The sequence below is a fragment of the Cavia porcellus genome, unplaced genomic scaffold (genome assembly GCF_034190915.1).
Source record: "Cavia porcellus strain 051 isolate PalLab524CR breed Dunkin Hartley unplaced genomic scaffold, mCavPor4.1 scaffold_24, whole genome shotgun sequence".
NCBI classification, from domain to species: domain Eukaryota; kingdom Metazoa; phylum Chordata; class Mammalia; order Rodentia; family Caviidae; genus Cavia; species Cavia porcellus.
In genome coordinates this window covers 5441120-5467221 of record NW_026947507.1, presented here as the reverse complement: position 1 = coordinate 5467221, position 26102 = coordinate 5441120, and the positions used below count along the sequence as shown (strand labels likewise).

The window sequence follows — 26102 nt, the reverse complement described above, 5'->3', positions numbered from 1 at the left end:
GATAAGTTAATTTAAGTTTTCCTAATTAATTAACAATATTGTAGGAGCTGACAGTAAACATGAAAATTAAATAGCTGGCCCTCTATTATCTATGGATATCTCATCTGACCATTCGGCCAACTGCAGACCAAAACTACTTGAAACTAAAGAAATTTTGATTGTATTAAATGTACAGACATTTTGCTCTGTCATTATTTTCTAAAATGCAGAATAAAATGATTTACGTAGCATTTATGCTGCAGATTTGGATATATATAAGGGGACAGTTGCATACTACATGCAAAAATTTCCTCATTTTACATAACGGACTTAAGCATCTACAGATTTTGATGTCCATGTGGGGTCCTAGAACCCAATTCCACACAGTTATTGAGGCACATAATCATCCAGCAAGAGATTTACAATCTAAGAATATATTATCTATTCTTTCATATTCCAAATTTTTAAGATTTTTAAGACTAATTTTATTAAATTATGACTAATTTAATGTCATTGCATAATAAATAGATGGTACAAAAGACTAGAATACAATAGACAAGCATATGAAAGAATTTGTATACTATCCATTTCTACTATTCATTAGTGAGTTACTTGTAGAAAAATTTAAAAAAGTCAATTAAATGTTAGCTTATATGGGGAAAATGCCATTACTTAATTTATACTCAATCTACATGTTACAATTTTAAGAAAAAGAAGTGGCAAGTATTTTATATTCCTTTTAGTTATTAAGAAAAGCATCTTTAGACCAAATATCTAATTCCATGGGAACTACACATTGAAATTAACTTTCAATAAATATTACTTATAACTGACACTTGTTAGGTTAAGATTAGCAGTAGCATGAAACATCATGGATTAACGTACTGGGATCTTCAGGATAAGGCTATGCAATTGTGAAATACCATGCAAAAGATTTAGGTAATCAAATTCAAATGATAAAAATTTATTCAACAATGTCTATAATTTGAGTAGCTTTAAAATCTTCTTTGAGTTACTGAGGCCAAGTCCTCCCTTCACTATAGAAAACCCTAACCTCAAAGTATACCCTAAAAATATAAACTCACTTCATTCCATTATGTTGTTGTTATACCTCTATGTAATTATTTTTACCTATTCGCAAATTGACACACCTGTATGCAAAGTCAAACAGATACTGCTGATGGACAAAACTGTTTATAGAGTCATCCACAAAAAGCAGTTACTGCTCTGAAAAAAATACTACCAGCAATTATTTGTTTCTAACTTTAAAGTGAACAAAGCAATAAATCACAAAATGTACCTATTTTAAAAGCTCTACAATTTTATTAAAAGGTTTAGAAGGATAAAAGACCTTTTACCACTCTAACTGAAACGACAGCTATATTGTAGCTTTAAAAGTTACCAAGAAATCCAACTGCTTTGAAAAATCACAATGAGTATACGCAGAAACCTTCATGAATGTGAAAAATGTATAATAATACATATTGATATTCAGCTTTTGAGCTTTTCATAAAACTTAAGTAATTAAACTGATATAATTTCTTTGAGGCAGAAGAAACATTAGGGTATGTGAATCATTCTACAACACAGATCATCAGCATTAGAACGCAGAAAACAACTTATACCCTGCTGTGATTTACTGCGATAATAAGGTTGGGTTATTAGATTTTCTTTACAGGATGTTTTATTTTCCATGTTTGTAACTGCAGATCCTTAGAATATTTTCCTTTGTGATTGAAATGAGTATTACCACTCACCACACTAATATTTTATGGTTTAAAATGAGTTATTTAGAAAGAACCTTGGGATGCCAAGAAGATCTACATTCAGGGTTACAAAACATATCGGCTTAATTTATTTTGATATTTCAACAAACTATTGCTATTTGAAATCTATAGACTATACCTCTACCCTATTGTCCCTGAAATTGTATACGATACAGTCAGAATCCTGCTCACCCATTCTCCTTAAAACATATCACAAAGCAGGTACGTGTATGCTTTCTGTCCATCATACGCCACACATTTATGGGAGGTAGAAGCGAGTGAAAAGAGAACCAATGACATTTATTCTAACCAGGAACAATAATGAGCTTCTACAAATACTAGTCAGCAAGCTTTTTTTATCTTGTAGGAGTATGAACCAGAGACACTGCATTCTGAATACTCGGCTACCTTTTTTTTTTCCTTAAGTCAGAAACTAGAAAGGTCTAACACGTCTCACAATTACTTATCTTCTTCTTTAATGGGAAATTACAAGTTTCCTGCCTTTGTCCCATACAATAAAGCCCTGTAACTTACTGTTTCCAGTATTTACTTTATTCTTATTTTACTGATGGATGGGTCATACACAAGCAAATAAATACAATGAAAAAGAAAAAGTACCAGCCATACAATACAGACTAATCAAAACTAAGGACTTACAACACTAAGTAACACAACACTTAAATGTACCTAGTTTTGTCCTTTACTAAGAAGAATGGGCATAGATATTCTGTATCAAATTATTTTTCTCATTATAAATACAGATTTATAAATGTATTACTGCATGATACACAGTGCATTTTTTAGTTTAATAACTACCCCTTTTCTGTGCAATCCAAGACTTCCCTAAGTTTCTATAAATCAGATAACAGGACTTTGCCAAAATGTGTAAAATATATATTCTAACACCTAAAAAGTGAGATGGGTTATATTTGAGAATCTGAATAAAGAGGTCAGAGTTTTGGATAGTCTCTTACACTTTCTAATGAAAACTCAAAAACAAGTTAAGAGAGGAAGGAGCAAATCCAGGTTTTCATTTCATAAAAGAAGTATGAAGCTTGGTCGTAGTGCTGAGGAGAGCAATGACGTAGAATTAGGCAGAAAATTAGGAAGAAATTATGTCTTACAAAACAATTATTGCTTACAAGAGTTAAATACTCTCCAAAAACTACCAACAGATAAGTAAAAGATACTAGGTTACGTGTCTATATTAATGAAAAAAAGCAAAGGGAGATACAAAAAAAATTATGTAAAAGTACAAAGGGGAATTATTCTATTAATTTATCATCAGTGTCAAGTTTCAAAGTATACTGTCTGAAAAAAAACTGTTTATTTTTCCCAGTCTGTACTTGCCTTCGAAAAAGGCTGCAACTGGGGAGCATGCATTCAAACATGTGTTTGTAAATATTAAATATTTTTTACTATACCAAGTTAGTTTTTCAACAAACCAATATACGTGATATAACAGAGGACATAAAAATTTTTATCTGTTGACATGTTTAGCATTCATACATTACACAAATGTTCTTCTATACATTTATTTGCCATCACAATAGTTCACTACTAGATTAAATATACAACATGTAAGACACCTGCTCAAGTTTCAAGAAGTCAGAGTGTGCAATCAGATACGTGGGATCGGATCCCAGTTCAATCACTTTCTAACCGTGTGAGCTTTAGCAAAATGACTTGAACCGTATCTCTGTTTCCTTGGTTATAAAATGAGGGCAATACAAACTACTTTGTATAGTTATTATTAGGAGTACATATAAAACATACACCCTAAAAGAAAGATCCAATAAATACAGAAGCAGTGTCAATTATTACAGTAATCATGAAGGTACTCTTACAGAATAAGAATTCAAAGGCTACTACATCAGTATTTTTAAAAATAAAAGTCACAAGATTTGACACAATATTGCTGTTTGATGAATACCAAAAGTAAATTTTCCAACAATACTTTGAAAGAAATATCATATTTTTACCACAAAACCTAGGTAGCTTTAATGAAACAATTTGAAATCTAAGTGTTTGGACAAAGCCTAAACCACATTTAATGAATAAGGTGATTATGATCACTCTGTCTCATTAATTTGAGTGTAATTAACAAGAGATTATTTAATAAAAATTTTTTCTTTATTATTCTTAAGAATTTAAGCTTTATTTTTTTATTTTTTCCCATCTACTGGAAAGCTCATGTTTCTGTTTGTGTACATAAGCTTCAGGTATTATTATAAAAAAGGAAAATGATATAAGGTGACTATTGCCTATCCTGCTTCTTAGTTCCTATCATTTCCAATTTCAATCATAAAAATTCCTAATTTTTTGGTGAAAATAAAATAGGAAGGTTAAAAGGTTATTGTAAGAAGACAAACAAAACTGACAATTAGCTGTAAAAGCATATAGTATCATTCATAATGTTTTATGTATCACTTTTAATTTCAATATTTTATTCCTAAATATTTTTAACTTTTGTTAGATTTACTTCTGAGTATCTCACATTTTTTCTATCATGACAGATATTTTATTTTCAATTATATATCTACTTTAAAAACTCCACAAAGATTTTTGGATCTTTAACCATGAATTCAGGAAAACTGTTGAACTTCAGTAATAGTTAAATTATTATTCTCCAGAGAATAATATCCTCAAGCTCATCAATATATAATAGGCAAATAACAACAAGGTCCTTCCTTTACAATTTTCATTACCAATATTTTTTCTGCTCTTATACCTTGAATAGTTCTACAAGTAAAATGAAGAACAAGAGGAAACTGTAGACATAATCCTTAAATTTTCACTAAGATATTTGTTAGAGATTTTTAATATAAATACTGTATCTGATTGAGAATGTTCACCTGAATTTAGTTTGTCAAATTTAAATTATAATGAGTTATAATTTCTATAACATCTAGTCATATCCATTATTCTAATTACATTTCTTCTTGAAACAATTAATGTGATGCCTTACAATTAACTTACACTTCCCCTAATACTGAGCCATCCCGCTCATCTGACTTTTGCTGTCTTATACACTGCTCAATTTAACTGGTAGTAATTTTTATTTTTCTTTTTCTTTTTTTTTTTGAATTTTACTTCCATATAAGCAAGATTTACCATGTAACACATGCTTTGTTCATTCCTTCTATAAACTTTCCTATTTGGTCTTATGTCCGTTCTTTGTAACTATTTTGTTGTCAATAGAAAGACCTTTATAATTTCTATAAATTCTCTAACAACAATTTTCTGTTACATAATTATCTGTAGAGAAATAGTATTCTCAGTTAAAATTGTTCTTATACTATAAATATGCAAACGCCAGTAAATCCTCTGTTCATACTCTTTCCACTGCTTGTATTTGAATAAGGCCCAATTTCCTGAACTAGCTAGTAAGAAGCACTACTCTGGACTGAAGGTAGACTTCAAAGCTCAGCAGCTCAAGTGTGGTTAGCAAGGAAATTAGCTATTTCCTTAAAATACGACTCCACAGTGCATCTATACCTCTTTTCTCTCAAAACCTGAGTTCACACAGGACCCCACCACTAACTCTCTCCTGCTTACTTTCTTTATGCACCACTACCACCAAAACACAATCACAGCCTGCTATGCAGTACTATTCGGATACATCTATCTTGTACTTTCTCAGTGTCCATACCTTTGGATTCCTTACCATGACCTGACCTATCATTTGTCACCCCCTAGATAACCTTCTAAAGGCCAGATAACAGGTTCTCCTCCTCTCAGCATTCTCCATTTTCTTGGAACATGTATTTCCTGCCAAATTTCAAGCTCTCCCACTAACACTGGCTTCCTCAGTATTCTGTGTTCCTCTTATGAAAAGGGACCATACAAAGGGGACCATCTTAAACTGGCTTTGCTAGTTTGCTATACTGCTGGCACACTAGATAGAGTATATCAAGTTTTCTGTCTTCCAAGCATTTGGAACTTAACTGTTAAGAGCTTTATTGTTGTTTGCTATGATGTGGGTAATGTTCAGAAATGAACTAGAACTATGTTCCAAAGAAGACTCTCTTTTTGACATCAGGTTTCACTTAAGTTGTTCCGGTTGCCTTGGCCTCCTGAGTAGGCTGGACTAAAGGTGTCTGTCACGGCACCTGACTCAAAGACAGCGTTAAGCATGAAGAATGTAAAAGCCGGCCAGGGGTTTAGCTCAGCAGCGTAAGTGCCTGCTTGACAACGCAAGGTCATGAGTTCAATCCCGGGTACCAGGAAAAAAAAAAAAAAAGAATACAAAAGCCTCCTAAATGTTGATAACATTATTAAATGGTTGCTGCTTTATTGTGATTTATATTTCTTAATAAAATAATTTGAGTTCTATATACTTTCCTAAATACTTATCCTTTTTTTTATTCTACTATGTATATAACAGACATATATTATTTGACTCTAAAAGTTGTACCTAGGATTAGGTGCTTTTTTAATTTTAATCTCATTTCTGTGACTTTTATCATTTTATCTTGATCAGTTCTTACCAATTATGTCTGGTTTGTTGATGCTTTCATTAGACCCAGCTTTTTAAAATATTTTTTCTATAAATTATTGTAATTTTATTAGTTAATTAATATCACTGTGTAATTTATTCTTATTTCACAGCTTTTTGCTGAAATAACTTCAAGACATTCTTGTGTTCCTGACAAATACACACAGGACTCTAAAATTAACTGTAAGGCTAGAATAGGTACATACTTCTGTTTACTCTCAGTTTTGGTATTTTATAACTTCCACTCTTACTTAGTTCTGTTAAAATTTTCCACTGTTTATATGAAGTTAACTTGAAATACTTCCTATTTTTAAGTAGCTACATTAGTGACAGAAACCATAACACAGAATGCACATACTGACATTTTAAATTTATGGACCTTTTCATGATGAATTCCATGATCATAATCTATGCAGGGACTTGTATGCTTGAAAGAATGCACCACTTAGTCTTTTGGGTGTAGAGGGTGAATCATAAGCATATTTATATTAACACATGGGCACCTATAACATGCAGTGTGGTGATGGTTACCTCCTTAGCTTTTGTTTTGTCTTGTCAGCTATTACTGTTAATGGAGAGATTTTTAAAATCTTTCATAGTGCTTACCATTTCTTTTATTTCTTACATGCAATGCTTTCCATCTTCAATTAGTATCTTACAAACATGTTTTCTTAGATATGTGATTTTAATTTTATTTATTTATTTATTTATTTCTTATCAGGCATCTAACTCGACCTTGTGTTTGCCAGGCAGGCACCGTGCCACTGAGCTATATTCCTGGCCCTAGATGCATGTTTTGCTTTGTTTTGTTTTGTTTTTTGGTATCGGAGATTGAATTCATGACCTTGCACTTGCCAGGCAGGCACGTAGGCTAATTAGCTAAATCTCCAGGCCCTAGATATATGGTTTTAAAGCAACTATAGTAATAACTTTGGTGTACTATTTTCCTATTGCATTTTTTCCTTATTTATTTATGTAACTGATAAAAACATACATATTTAAGTTACACAATACATTTTGACATGTTTACACTGAGAAATGATCAACATGATCAAGATAACTAATAAGTGAATCACCTAATATAAGTGCCTTATTATATACACATGAAAGATCATTTAAGATCTACTTTATAACATATTTCAAGTATTCAGTATGTTAATTCATAGACCATAGCATGCATTAGAACTCAAGAACTTATTCATCTTGCATTATTGGCACTTTGTAACACCTCGTTTCCATCAGCCTTTAAGACTCCACCTATTATCATTCTGTTCTTTCCTTCTGTGAGGTCCACTTTTTATACTTTATGTATAAGGGATATCATGTACTACTGTCTTCCTGTGCCTGGCTTACACCATGAAGCATAATGTTCTCCAGGTTTGTCCATGGTTTTTCAAATGGCAAAATTCTTCTCTCTTACCTCATTGTGTGTGTGCATGTGTGTTTATACTCCACCATCCCTTTATCCATTTGTTTAGTAGCAGACACTTGATTCCACTATTGGCTATTGTGAATAATGCTGTAATGAACATGAGACTGCAAATGTTTCTGACAAACAAATTTTATTTCCACTCGTTATTTAATGTCGTGGGACTGCTGGATTTTGGTTGTTGTTTATTTTTTAATTTTGGAAGGAAGAAGACTTCCAGAACTACTTCAAAGAGTGGCAAAAGGAAGGGATGTGTGAGCAGAAGTATTGGGGGGGGGGTGTGGATTAACTGCAATACGTATTTCACTGAACAAATTTTAAATTAAGCATTCACTGTATTTTCCAATTGTATTGCATATATTTAAGTGCTAAAAAGGGTGTACATACAAGTACACGTGTGTTATACACTCTTGATAACTAATCCCTTTGTGTATTATGGAATGACATTCTTTGTCTGATTTGACTTGAAACCTATTTTGTCTGATTTAAATATCGCCATTCCTGTGCTCTTTTGATTAACAGTTAACTCCAATATCATTTCCATTCCTTCACTTTTAGCTTATCAATTCTCCTTTTAATCTTTACATTTAACTACTTATATCTCTATTAACTTTGCTTAAATTCTATTTGCTTTGTGAATATATTAGGTTTCTCTAGGTTAACATTTGGTAACATGGCTCCAAGGCAGTATTACACATGTTCATCTTTCAAACCTGACCATGGAAAGGTCTTAGATGGGAGACTGGGATGGGCTGACTTTCCCCCACCAGATTAAGTGCAGATCCAAAGCATTACAGCTTTCTGGAAGACCTGCAGTCAAGGAGTCGAGCTCCCTCATACTAACATGCTAATGTGCATATCTGCATGTCTAGCCCATTCAGGAGCCCCAAGAGAGGTGCTTACCATGTTCCTCCAGGCAGATTTTATCAAGGGAAGTCAGCTGCAGCACCTTCTTCAGCCTCACCCAGGACTGCCACTCCTAGCCCTTCCCTAACTACCTGTGCAGGACTACCCAAGGCCTTCCGAGGGACTGCTTTAAAGTACAATGAGTCCTACCTGCATTAAGTATCACCTTACTATGCCCAGTGTCACGTCGGGGAAAAAAAATCAAACACTGAGGTGTTAGCATTTTGATCTCTTGCTCACACTGACTCTGTAAATGTTAGCTTCAATCACGCTAGTTATCTTGAAATCACCTTGATTCCTGAAAGTTCAACAAAGTGGCACAGTGAAAGGCTAAGCAATTGGGCAAAATGTGTTCTAGAACAGTAAATATTCTGACTGTCTCTCAGAGAATTCTCAAAAGTGCTTTTGGATTTTCCAAGAGCCCAAGAATCTCAAAGGTATTTGTAGAACTGGTCATGGAAGAGGATGACACAACGCACTCCAGCAGCAATGCTGATGGGTCTCGGGGACTATCTGTAGACTGTTTGCAATAACTTCTAGGTTATGAGAAGAACCACTGGTCCATTGCTCTTTTTAGCCCAGTTAAACCTGCTGAATAGATTAAAAAAAAAAAAAAAAACTAAAATAGCCAGCAAGGAATTTCCCAGCCACTACTTACAATTGCCTGACAAAGAAACCAGAACCAGTTGAAGTGTTTGAGAGCAGAGGTGTGCCCAGTAACTATTTAATGCAGCCCAAAAGAATGAATGGGCAATTAAAATCAATACACTCAAAATATAAATCATTTAAAGAGCAAAATAAAAGAGAGATGGTAGAAAACAAGAAGGCAGTCCATGGAGATGGAAAGGATCTTAAGATACGGTATGTATGTACATACCAATTTCTCAAGATAAATGTAATATTATGGGATGTAAATATATATTAAGAAAAACCAGTAACTGAGTAAGTCCCTGATTCTAATAAATTCCTACAAATTCAATGGGGGGAAAACAGTGCGCGTCAAGGATGCTTCTCTTAAAGGCCTCAAACGATCTTAGTTTCCTTTGAAGATGAAGAAGGTAATCTTGTCGAACTCAGTGGGTGATGCCATGTAGGTGATGCCGTGAGTCAGTACAGATTTCTCCTCAGTGTCCTGACAGTAGCCACTACCAAGATCACACAGCACAAGCAGCAATGGCAACAGCAGTGACAGCCACCTGCATGTTACCTGGAAGCTGAGAGACCCACATGCTCTCAGGCTTTATGAACTCTTGTGGTGACTCCTTGGATATAGCTCAACACTGTCTTCTTAACCAAAGAACAGAAAGCTGGCATAGAAGCGGCAACCAAACCATCTACAAACTTTGCCATAATGTCGAAGCAGCACGGGGCAGGAGGAAGGCATCTCAGCTGCTTGGCTTCAGCACTCCACGTGGGAAACACATCACTGTTCCTACAAAAGTCAGAAAGCGAACACTCCTGTGCCTCTCCTGAACTCCCACTGCAGAATTCCAGCCAGGAAATAACTGCTAGGTGTTCCTCCTGGCCCACATGCTTGAAAATTCATGACCAGATACCAACAAGTTACTTTCATTGCTTCCGCTGCCCTATCACTTCAGGATTTCTGGAGGTTCTGGTGAGGAGGGAACAGAGATAAAGGAGAGATTTCAAAACAAAACGAACACCTGAAGACTCATCTGCTCTGCTCTCTTCAAGCTTTTTAAATTTCCCCTCTCCATTTCTTGGCTCAGAACTAGAATATCTCCAAGCTTTTCAAGTTTCTCCTCCCCAATTCTTTTCCTAGATACTTTTGTGTCTGCATTGCTGTTCACTTTCAAGTTTCATCCTGCACTGAATTCAAGCCAAAAAAACAAAATAAAAAAAATTCCTGATTGTCTACTAATTCTGAATGCTAATATTCCTACCTCGTCAGTCTGCTGACACTTGCTTTTTAGATGCACCAAATATGTAAGTGTCAGATTCTCTATGGTTTTACACTTGTACATATTGGAAGCTAGCGTGTCTTTATTCCATCTTAGTCTATTTGGGATTTCTTATTACTGAGTATTATTAAGTCTTTACATGTACATGTAAATATCTGTTCCTTATGACAAGGTTTCTAAGTATTTTTCTCTCCGTCTATGGATTACAGATGGTCTTTTCATTATTTAAATGGTATCTTTGAGGAGCAGAAATTTTGAACCTTAATGAAGTCCAATTTATCTTTTGTTTTACGTTCATTTTTTTGGTTACAAAGCTTTCCTGTGCTCTTCCAGAAGAACAATGGAGGTACGATATCCTTCTCCCTCCAGAAGATATATGGCACTAAAATCCATTTTGCATATGTTTTTATATTCAATATAAGATATTATGTGCCAATGCTATTTTTCAGCATCATTTTTTGAACACTGTGCTTTATTTATAAGATAACTTGCCACCTTTGTTAAAAACTGAATTGAACACATATGAATACATGTTATTTTTGGAACCTATATTCTATCCCAGTGATAACAGATATCTCTCTTTAGCTCAATTCAGCACTGTTACAATTATTATTATTTCACAGTAAGTCTTTTAATAAGGTAATGTAAATGGTTCAATTTGGTTCCTTTACTTTCAAAAGTTACTTGGACATTCCAGTCATTTATGAGGTTCTATATTAATGTCAAAAATGGTATATTATTTAAAAAGATGTCAGAATTTTAACTGCTGTATCTTTAAATCCATAGGTAATCTGAAGGAAATATGACCTACTGCATTCAGCCTTGAGATACTGAATATACCACATCTCTCCATTTATTTAGGCCCTTGAAGTATGCATTTCTCAGTTGTTTTCAACACCCTGGCCTTTAGCGTTTCTTCTGTGATAGCACCCAGTACGGCACTAAGTTTTATCCAGCCTGATACTCTCTGACTTGATTAGAGGATTAACTCTACCTTTAATTCACATAAATATATGGAAATCACTTATTTAGGTCTGCAATTGTTTTAAAATTGTAATTCTTTTTTCTTTCGTTGTTATTCCTCTGTTCTCTTTTTCACATTTTTGTACTGATGATAAATATATTTTTAGTATTCTATTTTAATCTTTGTATTATCTAGGTTTATCTTTGGCTTGTTTTCAGCTGCTCTCTGGAGAGTACAAAATCAATCTTAAACTCAACATGGTGAAGTTAGTTTTGATACTGAATGACTTAAAACACAGGAACACTGGCACAGTACAATCAATTTATCCTTATGTTACAGCTGTCATACAAAAAAACACATATGTAAATATCAGGTTATTCATTATAGACAGGGTCCGTATCTTATCTTTATTTCCCCATATCTAACAGATACCAGACACACAGAAGAGGCAAAAGGACTGGCTACTGAAAAACAAATAAGTACATTTGTGAATCACTTGTTCGCAAATTACCCCATTATTAATTCTTATTAATTCCAATCATGTTTCTAAATATATTCAACCGTGTATTTAGTTAGCATTTGTAACAAGAGAAGCACCAAGGGACATTAGACTTTATAGTGAAAACTAATAGAAAGATAGCATAAATTTGCAGTCAATTTATACTGTGTTATCTAAGTCATAAAAAATCAAGTTTTCCTTACGTCTAGAATTACAGTAAAAGTCTTGTTTTGTTAATATTTAAATCTCATACTACTATGCAACCAAATAGAGAAAAAAGGAAAATGTGACAACATACCAGAGATACCATGGCCCAACCAGTCTTGTTATAGATGAACTCCAAGTTGTTCCTTCTTAAGTAGAGTAAACCACCAACAAGTGATACCAACAAGGCCAAAGCAATGGTGCCAGAGTAGTTGGGTGGTCTGAAAACCCGAATCTGCAAAAATGCAAGAAAATTTGTGAAAGGGAAGGAGAAAAGTTTTTCTCTTGACCATATTCTAGTTTTTCCAATCTTCAGCAAAAAGAATTCAGACACATGTCACCCTCCATTTACTTCTGGCATTAACACTCACTCTTTTTAAGAGGTAAAGAGATGCGATTTAAAAATGTAACAAGTGTGTAAAAGAGCAACTTTCTCTGCATTTTAGATGAGTACACACAATAATATGCACACCATACACATGTAACTCAGCCCAAAGATGCCACGCATCATGCTTGGATCATCTAGTAAATGGGAGCAACAAGGTAAGGGTAGATTTGTATAATTTCAATTTGTGACTTTTAAAAATGGCTTTACTAAAACCTAACTCATATGCCATTCAATTCACCCAAAGTATACATAATTCAACAGCTGTTAGTATGTTTACAAATATTACAGCCATCACCAGAATTTTCATCACCTCCAGTCATCCAACTATTCCTCCCAACCTGTAGCCTTAGATAAGAACTAATCTACTCTCTGTTTATAGAAAGCTCTAATTCTAGGCTTCTACAAAAGGTACGGTTTGTTGTAACTGGCTTCCTTCACTTAGTATAATGTTTTCAAGGTTTATCCTTGTAGAAGCATACATCAATAATGTACTTCATTTTTATGACTGGGTAACATTCTCCAGTATGCCTATATCATATTTTGTTTCTCCATTCATTATTTGACAAGTTTTTAAATTGTTTTCACCTTATGGCTACTATGCATAATGCTACTATGAACATTGGTATGCAAATTACTTTTTGTGAACACATGTTACCATTTTTCTTCCATGGAAACTAAGGGGTGTAATGATGATGGGACAAACACAAACTTCCATCTTTAATAGTCTGAGGACATGCCAGGCTGTTAACACAATGGCCAGAACATTTGACATCTCAACTATAGGTGAGACATCCAACTTCTCCATTCCTCACCAATGCTTATTGGTGAGGACTTACAGACTTTGTCTATAGCTATCTTACTGGATATGAAGTGTTATCTTCTTGTGGTTTAATTTGTTTTTCCCTTGTGACTGACAATGTTAAACAGACGGTTAATGGCTATTTCTACAAACATGTTTATTCTGATCCTTTGACCATTTTGGATTGGATTTTGTCTTTTTACTATTGAATTTAAAAGACATATATAACTGGGTATAAATCTCATCAGAAAAATGACCTGCTAATGCTTTTCTAAGGTGTAAGCTAGCTGTTCTCTTTCTTGATGTTCTCCTTTAAGCCATAAAGCCTCTTGTTTAGAATTAAATATAAATGGTATGAATTCCTAACTTCAATAGTACACATAGCTCTGGAGTCTAATAACATTTCCTATATATAGGAAGCAGGCAAGATCCTAGGAATAGATGACTGAGTGCTGGGTAGAACAGCTGCACAAGCAGATGCAGTAAGAGCCTGGAACACATTTTTATGAAAGAAAATTAGAAAACATTTAAAAAGTAAAGATGGACGCATGTCATAAGAACAACAAGATGAAGAGGCTCCCATTATTCAAGCCTAGAATAATTTTAGTATCAAATTAAAAACAGCAATAGAATACAAACCACAAGGGTATGAATAATTCATTATGCATTGTTCTGTGACATAATCAGCCAGGAATGACAAATTCAGGAAAAATCAAAGTGATTACAGTCACAGGTTCTAGAGACAAAAGACACTATACAGCGTTCAGGGCCACATAAGAAAGATACCAGAGCAAACCAGTGGCAGAAGACAGAAGTCACAGGAAGATGAGGCCACTGCCCGTGTAGAAGCATGTTTAGGAAAGACAGGGTGAAGCGAGTAAACAGTTTAAGATTAATGAGTTTGGAAAAATTTTGGTGGAAATTGGCCTGTAGAAGTATTCTCTAGGTGTCTGGTCCTGGTTCTTGGATGATTAAAGCAGAAGGATACTGTCCCCTAGGGTGGACAGGCCAGAAAAAAGGAGTTATGCCTCTGGATTGATTTACATATCAAAGACAGACTCCTTGCTTAGGCTCTCTGTCATTTATAAAAAAGTGGCTGAACCAGGAGAAACTCCTTCTCATCACAAAGTTGTTTTTAAGTAATAAAACATTATTAATATGTAAACATTTAAAAATACTTATAATCCAAAATGCAATTTATAGTCCCATAGCAATGAAAAATAGGTGACTGAAAGACAAAAACAAATGGATAAAAGGAATAGAACTCTCAATTACCGTAGAATACTGAAGGCCAGCAAGAAATATGGAGACACAGCTAGAATTGTAATCATCATTTTGCAAGCACCATAGTGCAAAGTGAATCACACAAGAATCATCGCTGGCTGCTATATCCAATCATAAATGTTGAGCAAGAAGCAGTATTTGAATGCTCTTAAGGTATCTTTACAGACAATTAATTAATATAAAGGAGGTAAAAAGATAAGTAATTACACAAAAATGAAGGGATGAGAAATACTTTGATTCCAGATTCAAAGTAAATAGGACCTATTTAGTATTATAGTTGAGAACACATTGAGTAGAATTCAGCCATAAGTAAACATCAAGTAAATCAAGTAAAAATCATTTTATTTGAAAAGTGGGCTAGGCTATGTTATTCCGACTGTAAACATCTTTAAAGAGCATAGGCTACAGAAATAGCCCAGGTTAAAACAGACTTAAAACACAGGACATTCAGAAGAAACAACTGACTCTAGACTTCATCTTGAAAGTCAGGAAAGCACTAGAAAAAGATGTTATCTCAGCTAACAAAACTCTAGTATGGACAGTAACAGCTCTAATAAAATATTATACAGGTATAAGCATATGGGATTCACACATACAGTAAGATATATACTATAATAATAATGCTATGATATATTATTATAATACTTGCTGTAATATTAATTTTCCAAAACCCTACTTCGATACTTTGAACATCATTCTATGTGAAATATTCCTGAAAATCAATTTCCGGTTGTGCAATAGTATAGTTATTAGGTCTCTTACTTTAGACATTCCAATTTTTTTTACATTAAAATGAATGCTGTTTAAAAAATATCTATAGGTAACAATTTTAATCACTCTTCATTACACCCTTAAGTTATACTCCACACAGAATTTGATATCAGAGAAGTGGGGCTGTTGCTGTGACTGTGCCTGACCATGTGGTTCAGGAGCCTTTGAGAATGGATTATAGGGAGAGGTGGTTGTTGTTGTTGTTGTTCTTGTTGTTGTTGTTTTGATACCAGGGATTGAACTCAGGATCTCACACTTGTCAGGCAGGCACTTATGCTGCTGAGCTAAATCCCCAGCCTGTAGAGAGAGGTTTGGAAAGATTTGGAGACGTCAACTGAAAGAGTAGAGCTGGAAGGCTTTTGACTATTCTTTACAGGAGATTCTACTCAGAGTTCAGAAGGTCATAAACTTAACAAAAACCAGGCTCAAGAGGTTTCTGATCAGTGAACTATGTTCAGTGTATTTCTCATGCACTGAAATTATTTTTGTTTCCTATTTTTCCCCTTCTTTTTTTTCATTGTATTTCGCTTTTCCATCTTCTTTTCTCTGTCAATCAGGATTTAAATATCTAAACTTTTTCTTTGTATTATTCTGCTCATCTTCTTCCTCTCTTTTGTCAAATATCTTGTTTAATTTTATGAGTCTTTCATGAGAGTAAGCACTGTCACTTCTTTTTTCTAGTTCACTTCAATAATTCTAAGTTTTCTCTTCCAATTCCTCCTTCTTGTACCCTACAACTACCCAAACATGGATGATCATGCTATGCACACCACACTTGTTCCTACTATATTAAATGTCATCCACTGCTATATCCTTCCTACTAACCCTCTTTAATGTCCCCTCACTCACACCATAACAAGGTAAAGTCAGCCTACAACGTAGAAGATTGCTGCACACAATTTCCTGATATAAGTTGGATTATATTATATACTTACAGAACTTGATCCTACAGTTAAAGAAATCAGGCTAATAGTTAATACACATGTCAGTAACCAGGCTCTATTTGAGTTTATGATTATTGCTCACTGTACTACTTTAACAAGGACGCCTCACCTGCTATAATCAGTTATTCTCCCTTATATGACAATGCTGCAATTATAAGGGGTCCTAACCATCACTACAGTCTAGTACCAAAGGAATAGGCCTTAAGTCAAATTGACAGTAACTTCATATTATTTATATATTCAGAAGGTAGGTTCCTGGAATAAATATAAAAGACCAACAACTGCCTAAATCTAGAAGACAATGTGAGGAACAGATAACTGCTAGGAAAATATCAGACCCAGAGACAAAAATATCTAGCTGAAAAAATCCACAAGCATCAACCCAAAAAATAAACTAAAAATTAGAAAACGACAAGAGGAAAAAAGCAAAATGCAACCCCAAATACCCAGCCCATTTAAGACAAGTCCAGAATACAAAGAGATAAAGGAAATCATAAGTCAACAAATGGAACTCGCTGGAATGATAGCATTAGAAGTGAAAAAACAAATGGAAGAGGCCACAGAAAAAATTATATCAAAGATGCAAAAAGAAATGACAATCAAAATGAAAGACATTAAAGCAGACACAGATGATAAAAAATAGAAGAGCTTAGGAAAATGACAGACACCATGAATTCCCAACATAGACAACACAAGCAATCAACGAAACAAATCCAAACAGAAGTCAGATTTAAAACTCCATTGAAAGTATATGCAACAAATTGAATAATGGCGAGAATACAGTATCAGACCTAGAAGACAGGAATGTGGTTAGTGACCAGGAAAAGAATAGTACCTTAAAAACATCCAGGAACAAGCAAAAACCAATATAATGGTTACAAGACGAAGCAAAGAAGAACAATGTAAGATTGACTGGAGTCACTGAGAAAGCTTGAGACAGTGCAAAAGCCACTAAAAATCTCTGCACACAAAGAGTGGCAGAAAACCTCCCAAGCATGAATAAACATTTTGACATACAAGTAAATGAAGTACACAGAATTCCAAAGAGACCTGACCAAAATAAATCTACATCAAGACATATAATAATCAAGACTTCAGAAATTCAACACAAAATATTAGAACAAAATATTAAAAAGAGCTACAAAACAAATAAATCACTATAAAGGAGAGTCCATCAGAATCACAATATAATTCTCATCACAAACACTCAAATCAAGGAAAGCTTGAAGTATTTTAAGCCTAAAATCAATCTTCATCCCAGATTGATGTAACCCACAAATCTTCTAACATCAACAGAGAAATAAAGTACTTCCATAACAAAGAACAGAAGAAATTCATGACCACCAAACTAGCACTAAATAATGCTCTGATGGATACATTAGACAGAGATAACAAAGACCACAAACACACAAGCATGAATAGGAAGACACTGCAAAGCACGGCATGCAATTAAACAGAGGGAAAAAACAGAACTGACAAGAGGAAAATAAAATGAAGAAGGTAAGTCAATACATATCAGTTATACGCATGAGTGGAAATGGTCTCAATACACCAAACAAAATGAAGCAGACTGGCAGAATGGATTAAGAAACAAGATCCAACAATATGCATTCAAGAAACACATTTAACCTGAAAGAAATTTATAGACCAAAAGTTAAAGACTAGAAAACAACACTCCATGCCACAAGAAAAAGAAGGTGCTATTCTATTTGCAGACAATGTAAACCTCAATCCAAAACTGATCAAAAGAGACAAGGAAGGTCACTATATACTTGTTAAGAGAAAACTCCAAGAAGAAAGGATAACAATAATAAATACATATGCACCAAACACTGCTGTACTCAAGTACATAAAACATTAAAAGATTTCAAAAAACAGTTAAGTGGGGCTGGGGATTTAGCTCAGCAGCATTAAGCACTTGCCTGGCAAGCATAAGGATGTGAGTTCGATCCCTGGTACCAAAAAAAAAAAACACTAAGTACTAACATATGGACACAATTATAGTACAGAACCTTAATAATCCAATCTCACAAAACAATCAACAAAGAAGTATCAAAATTAAATGAAGCCTGTGTACAAATAGACTTGGTAGATGTGTACAGAGTATTTTACACCAACATCAGAATACACATTCCTCTCAGCTGCACATGGGATGTTCTTCAAACTAGACATGTTAGCCCACAAAATATGTTTAGGTAAATGAGAAACTGAAGTCATTGTATATATGCTAACCATAATGCAAAGCACCTGGAAATCAATGACAAAAGAAATCACAAATCTACATAAACAAAAGGAAATTAAACAACACCACTTCTGAATAACCAATGTATCACACAGGAAATTAAGAACAAAATTAAACAATATACATCATTAAATAATTTTTAAAAACTTATAAGATCCAATGAAAGCAGTCCTAAGAAGGAAATTTATAGCAATAAACTCTCATATCAGGAAAACAAAAGGAGTTCAAATAAACAATCTAATGTTGAACCTAAAACTTCTAGCAAAAGATGAACAAATCAAACTCAAAGCTTATACTAGGAAAGGTATTATAAAGATAATAGCAGAAATCAATGCAATTGAGACTAAGAAAACAACACAAAGAATGAATCAAAATGTTGGTTCTTTGCAAGAATTAATAAAACTGATAAATTAGCCAACCTCTTTAAAAACTGAAAAGAAAAAACACAAATCTATACAATTAGGAATGCAATGAGGGAATCACAAAAGATCCTACAGAAATTCAAAGATCATTAATACCCACCATGACAAATTATATTCTTATAAAAAAGAAAACACAAAACAAACGGATAGATTTCTAGACACAAGTTGTCAAAACTAAATTAAAAATATGTAAAAATTCTAAATGACCTAATATCAGACTAAAAGATGCAGACACAACTCCAAATAAACTAAAGCACCTTATCTTATTGGCAACAATGGAGCCAAACATGTTCACTGGAAGAAAGATAGATTCTTTAATAAATGGTGCTGGAAAAACTGACTCTCCACATGCCAAAGACTAAAAATAGATCCTTGTTTATCACCATACACTAAACTGAAGACAAAATGGATCAGAGATCTAAACATTAAAACAGAAACACAAAATCTAGTGGAAGAGACAACAGGTAAAAATCTTAAAGACAAGGGAGACACCATTAACAAAACCCAAACCACATGGGAAATACTACAGAGAATCAAAAAATAGGATCTCATCTAATTAAAAAGCTTCCATTGGCTTTGTGTCCTCCAGACTAAAAGCCATACATCTACCCAAGATGAAAAATGTCTGGAGTCCATCGAGGGCCTTTAGATTAACCCTCTGTAGCGTATTTCTGACTTTCCATTAATAACTATTACCCCTTCAGCCTGAAGAAGCAAGAATGGTCATTGCTCGCTGTTCCCTCATGGCGTTTGAGTTACTACTTTGGAGGGTGAATGTTACAGGCAGTTGAGTTACATAGACTATGACAGGTAGTCAGATAGGGCTGAGCCCTGGAAGGAGCCAGTGCAGAAGACTTCTTCCATTGGCTTTGTGTCCTTGCAACTATGAGGGAAAACAAACACCTTCTGAAAAAGACAACAAAGGCAGCTACACCTAGGGATAAACATCATGTATTGATATTCTAAATTGGTATCTTTCACCTTGAGGAAACCAGAAGTCATTAATCCAACTCCCTACATTTATAAAGGCTCTGTTCCTCCAGCTTCCCTATTGGATCCCAATTTAATCAATCTTACCTGAGCAATTATACTCATAATACTGTTGTTTAACCATAGTTCTGTCCCATCTCATGCTCACAGTGTGAGTTCTGATTTTTCCCCACCTTAAACCATCTTATCTTGTGGTTTGGCTATATAAAAGTCCCTAGAAAAGACAGTCTTTGGCAACCCATTTGGGGCCCCTTTTGTCTCTCTCTCAGAAAGAAGCCTTCTTTCTCTCAATAAATAGTGTCCTCTTTAAAAAAAAAAAAAATACTGAAAATCTTCTCCACAACAAAGGAAAGTATGAACAAAGTAAAAAGACAACTCATAGAGTTAGTAGTGTTGCCTCAAAGGTCTTCTATCTAGAACATATAAAGAAATGAAAAATATCAGGCCCCCAAAATTCCAAGACACGATCCAAAAATGGGCATCTGAGATGAATACACACTTCTCAGATAAAGAACTAAAAATGGCAAATAAATGTATGAAAAACTGTTCATCATCATTGGCCATTCAAGAAATGCAAATTAAAACCACAGTGAAATTTCATCTCACCCCAGAAAGAATGACTGTCATTAAAAAAAAAATCAATGGATAAAGAATGCTACTAAGAGTTATAGGGAAAAAGGAACTCTTGCCACCATTGGTGGGAGTGTACAATGGTGCAACCATGTGAAAATCAGTGTGACAATTCCTTAAATAAACTAGGATTAGCGGTCCCACTAAATCCAACTATTCCCCTTCTGGGTATCTTCCCAAAAAATTAAAAACATCATACAACAGCTATGTATGTGCACCCATATTTATAGCAGCACAATTTGTAATATATAAATCTTGGAGACAATCCAAATTCCCATCAACTGAGGCACGTATGAAAAAGGTATGCTTTTTTTCACATGATGAAATAACTACTCACCCATGAAGAAAAATAAACTTGAGACTTTTATATGTAAATGTATGTCACTTGAGATCATACTCATAAGTGAAATAAATCAGACCCACATGTATAAATATATTGTCTCAATAGTATGAGAAACTGAAAGAGTAAATAAGATAAAAATGTATGACTGATATTGTAAATAGGGAAGAAATTGTTCAAAAGAAACAAAAAACAGTGTTGGAGACAGGGAAAAGGAAAGATGGGGTAAAAATATATACCCGTACACAACAGTTGAGATAGTTATACAGCTAGTTTCTCTTAGTTCATTAAAAAGAAAGTTTTGTGCTGGTACTTTTTTTGGACAATATTTCATGCCTATACAACTATTATGAAAATAACAATACATAATGAATTAGTTATGATTATTCTTCTACTAGCCTGTTTTGAAATTCTATTTCACTATTTTTACTTTTTTTCTCTTTAAAATTAAAAAATAAATTAAACAATTTAAAATATGGTGAAGAAAAACATACATGAACATCTGTTCTGTCAGCAATCCATTTTGCTAACTGTTCAGCTGCGAATCCAATTCTTTGAAGGTCAAAAGTATCAGCTCTCTTGGGCCTGCCTTTTGGAGGAAAATGCATGAATGTAGGAGCAGAATTCATGTTGAGCTGTAAAACATGGGAGAAAGAAATAAATACATTACCACTGAGCTGTAAAACATGCGAGAATAAATATAATGCCATTCCAATATTCTTTATATATCACTCATCTAATACATTACTCATTTTGTATTATTATGAAGACAGCATTATAAAAATTCAAAGTTTTCCATTTAATTTCTATTTTTACTCATACTGATGAACTAATGAATGAACATGAACTAGTGAATTTGATTAAACTGTCTAAATTCTCACATTTAACACATAGCATTCATATTTTTATTATCTTCTGTATTTTAACATCCATTGCATTCTTTTCCTTTCTAGAATACTATAAAGAAATAACTCACAGTATAAAATCGAAATATTATGACTTGACAGTACATAGATTACTTCATTTCTTAAGCATTTATAATGTTGCAATGTAATAAGCATATTATGGGATTAATTTTGGGTACCTTAAAAGTAGACTGAATTTTCCATTACAAATGTAAAGACTTTTTTTGAAATGATGATGACTAAGCAACAGAAATGAACATTTTTGCTCTATGCAATTTGAAATTACCAAACTATAAGAAAATCCCCAATGCAGGCTTCTTCTGTTTAAATTCTCTATTAAATCAACTATTAAAATAGATATACCACAGAAATATTTTATTAGGTAATCTGCATTTGAAAAGTATACTAAATAGAATACTACCACAGCAATAATGTTCCTTATTGTTTGCATTGAGATACAATTAAAATATACACACATATATTTATTCATTCATTTATTTATACTCCCAGAATTATTTTTAAAATCTTAAATGTAAGGCTAAGACTTGTTTAACCTTTCACATGCAATGTAGTTCAGTTTTTCCTAATAATGAGACTAAAACTGAACTTGTATAGCACATATTAGTTGAGTTGACATCACAATAAGGATACAGCAGCAAAAGCTTAGCTATCCATTACAACGAAGTTTATAGTCAAGACCAAAAAAGCTTCTGCTCTGTAAATGAACTTGACTATGGCTGTCATTTTTACAAGACAGCTTCATATCACTTGATAGAGTTTTTTATACAGCTCAAGCACAAGTGAGCTGAATATTCAAAAGAAATCTGTATCATGTATTTCTCATAATTTATACTGGAAATGTAATTGACGTTTCACTATTTACCTTCATGTTATCAACATTAGTATGTTTCAGTAAAGACTGATAACTGGCCCACTAAGCCAGAGTGTGCATGTCTGTCCCCTCAAAAACTCACATGAAATCAAATTTTCACTGTGATTATATTAAGATGTGGACCTTTACAAAAGTGACCAGCCAGAAAGATTCCACCCTCATAGCTGGAAATCCATACCTTTGAAGGTGTGAATCAGGTCATTACTGAAGGGGGAGTACATCCCCTCTTGAATTACTCTTGCTCTCTGTTTTTTTCACAATGTGTTGACAAGTTCCTTGCCAACTGCCGTCAGTTTAACACTAGACTTCTGTCTTCCAAAACTGTGAGCCAACATAGTTGTTCTGTTCATTATTATTTCAGGTATTCTTGTTACAGTAACACAGACTAAGACCTTACTTAAGCAGTGCTTTTTCTGAATAGACCCTCGGATTACTTTTTTGTCTTGTATCTTTTCTGGCCCGTCATTCCTTTACCCTACCTTCTCATTCTTTCTACAGACTGAGATTTCACAAAGGTTTATTTAGCTCACAGTTTGCAGAATGTTTATTCTAAACTTGGCTGGCGTTAAGGCAGAGTAGCACATGGTGATGAGCACCAGTTCATGGAAGCAGAAAACAGCAAAAACAACAGAAGCAAAGATAGAGGAATGCACGAGAAGACTCTGTCCCTTTCATCATATACAGGCCACACCCAGCCTAGAGTTGGTGTGTTCACACTCAATCCCAGCCTTGAACCATGAATCAGTCACAAACTCTAGAAGCCTGCCCTCATGATGCATGAGATTTTAGGGGACATATAGACACAAATCATAACAGATGCACAAGACAGCTACAAGAAAAATGTGAACATAAGACTATAGGAGAGAAGTCTCCCTTATCTGACAATCAGGAAATTTTACTAAAGCTTAACATGTGACAATTACAGAGTTTTTAAAAGTTATATAATACAATGCCTTCCTCTTAATTAAAATGTGTATATTCCCAAGGCTATAGAAAGCAGAGAATAAGAGACTAGTTTACTAGTCCAGAGCTCCTTTCTGCACAATATATTCATTAACCAAATGCCCATCGTCATTCACTTGGCCTTATCATTTCTGTGAGAGAGTGTGTGTGTATGAATTTATTTTCCCCAAAACTCACCCAACAAGCTAAAAACCATAAGCTTCTATCTTTTTTATTAATACTGTCTTTAGAAACCACATTATTGTTGACAGTGCTTTAGAAAATCAGTTTAAACAGAATATTCCAGCAAAATATGACTCATTAAGAAGGAAATATAAGCACTAAAAACCTTTCAGTGGTTCTCAAATGAAGCAAAATATAACTTCTCCCATTTTTTCATAATATAATTTCTCAAAAAATCAACTCCTATAACTTTTAAGCATTTCTGCATTTTAAAATGAAAACTCTTATTGCTAAGCCAAGGGCTAACAGTTAGAAAAGACAAAGCAGATCTATATGAGGAATTCTACTGAATCAACTGTAACCTAAGGAAACATTTCCATTAAAAACTATCTTTACTCATAACTATGAAGAATTTTTATAAAGTTACTGTATATAAAAGAATTCAAACATTGCAGCCTACAGTCAGAATAGAATAAACCCAGGATTAGTTTACCCCACAAAGTTGTTTTTGTTTGAAATTTGAATTAGCTCTCAGTATTTTAAAGACTGAGACATTTCATATAAAAATTCTTATTTGGGGCTACTCTGAGAAACCGAGCTAGCTATATGTAGCCTATATTATTTTAATAGAGCTAGAGCTGATCTCCCATTCAGCCAAGCATGTCCTCAACAACAAAACCAAGGGTCAGATACACACTGTTCTGCCTATTTTATTCTTACAGCAGTGAGAAGCACAAGGAAATATAAGTGTTTCTATTAAACATGATTTATCTATTAACAAATAAAACAGACCAAGAAAGAACAGGAGAAAGTATATTTAATTAAGTACTAATACACCTAGTACACTAAGTACGTAAATAAACAAAAATTATAATGAAACTAAACTAATGCAATACATGCAGGACGGATATCTGAGGTTAAAGCTCTGCTCTAGCAGTCAGGGTGGATGCAAATGGCTATTTTCCAACATGGAAGGAAAAATTCAAGCATATGAATAAATTTTCCATCTCATAATCTCCAAGACTAATTTTCCTGAGAGTCTATAAAAACCAAAATTACATGAGATATTAGGTCCTTATAGTTCTTATAGTACTAAGATTTTCCTTTATCAGTTTATTTGAAATTATATTATTTATGCTCGTCTTTAATAGTATAGTATTACTATCTCCCACTCTTAAGCTGCTTATCAGGAAGAACTATGTATATTTTCCTTGCCTATTTATTGCTCCTACAGTGTAATACTAAATGACCTTTGCTGAATGAGCACAAAGAAACATCATGAATACAAATAAACATCCCATTTGAAAACAAAATGCATTTATGAGGTAAAACAAAAAGAAGTACTAATAGGGAAAGTTTACTAAAGGTAAAAAAAAAAAAAGAAACTTTATTTTATTCAACTAGAAATCAGCAAAGATGAATAAATCTGGAATTAAATTAGTAAAAATTGCTGGGGATTTAGCTCAGTGGTTCAAGTGCTTGCTTGGTAACCACAAGGTCATGAATGTGATTCCCGGTGTGGGGAAAAGAAATTAGTGAAAATACTCACCGATGGCCCATTTACTATCAGTAGTGAAAAACACTTTTCCATGATCAAGTATAACATTATGCCAAATAATTTAAGATGTGAGAAATGAAATGGGCCATTACAATCAAATCAATCAATGCTAGGTAATATACTGAATTTTGCATTTGAAAGAGACTGACAAGGTGAGAAAACAGTAAAAAACTCTCAACTGTGGCACAACAGCAAGATTAAGAGCCAAAAACTAGAGTGAAACAGCTGAGTAAAAATTTTACTTACACATTACACAATGTCGTAAATGTGGGTAAGTGACAATCTCTCCACACATTCATTCCCTCATCTGTGAAACAGTGACAGTAACAATCTCTCATTTGGTCATTGTAAAGCTAAATGAGAAAATGCATCTGAAACACTCAATACAATGTCCTAATCACAAACATTCAATCTCAGGATGGTAACACAACCATGACAACAGCATCAGTGCTAACTGGCATCCGTATGCCAAACCCAATACTTTGTCTGTAAATCAGAGTGTATTAGCCTGCTCAGGTTACCACCAAAAGTCAGTTGCTTGTATGACAATTTAGTTTCTAGCACTTGCAGAGACTGGACATCCAAGCTCAAGGAGCTGGCAGGCTTGGTGTCTGATGAAGCTGCTCTTCCCAGCTGGCAAACGTC

The 26102-nt window shown here is 33.9% G+C and overlaps 1 protein-coding gene across 6 annotated transcripts in view; it reads right to left on the bottom strand.

Annotated features, from left to right (window-relative positions):
* Tusc3 (tumor suppressor candidate 3) overlaps positions 1-26102 on the bottom strand; it is a 182977-nt gene that overhangs the window by 88657 nt on the left and 68218 nt on the right. For all 6 annotated transcript variants that reach the window (XM_063234592.1, XM_063234593.1, XM_063234594.1 and 3 more), the window contains exons 4-5: positions 21472-21612; positions 12262-12402 (exon numbers count right to left, since the gene is read on the bottom strand). In XM_063234592.1, coding sequence (XP_063090662.1) covers positions 12262-12402; positions 21472-21612 — 282 coding nt within the window. The remainder of the gene's footprint in view (positions 1-12261; positions 12403-21471; positions 21613-26102) is intronic.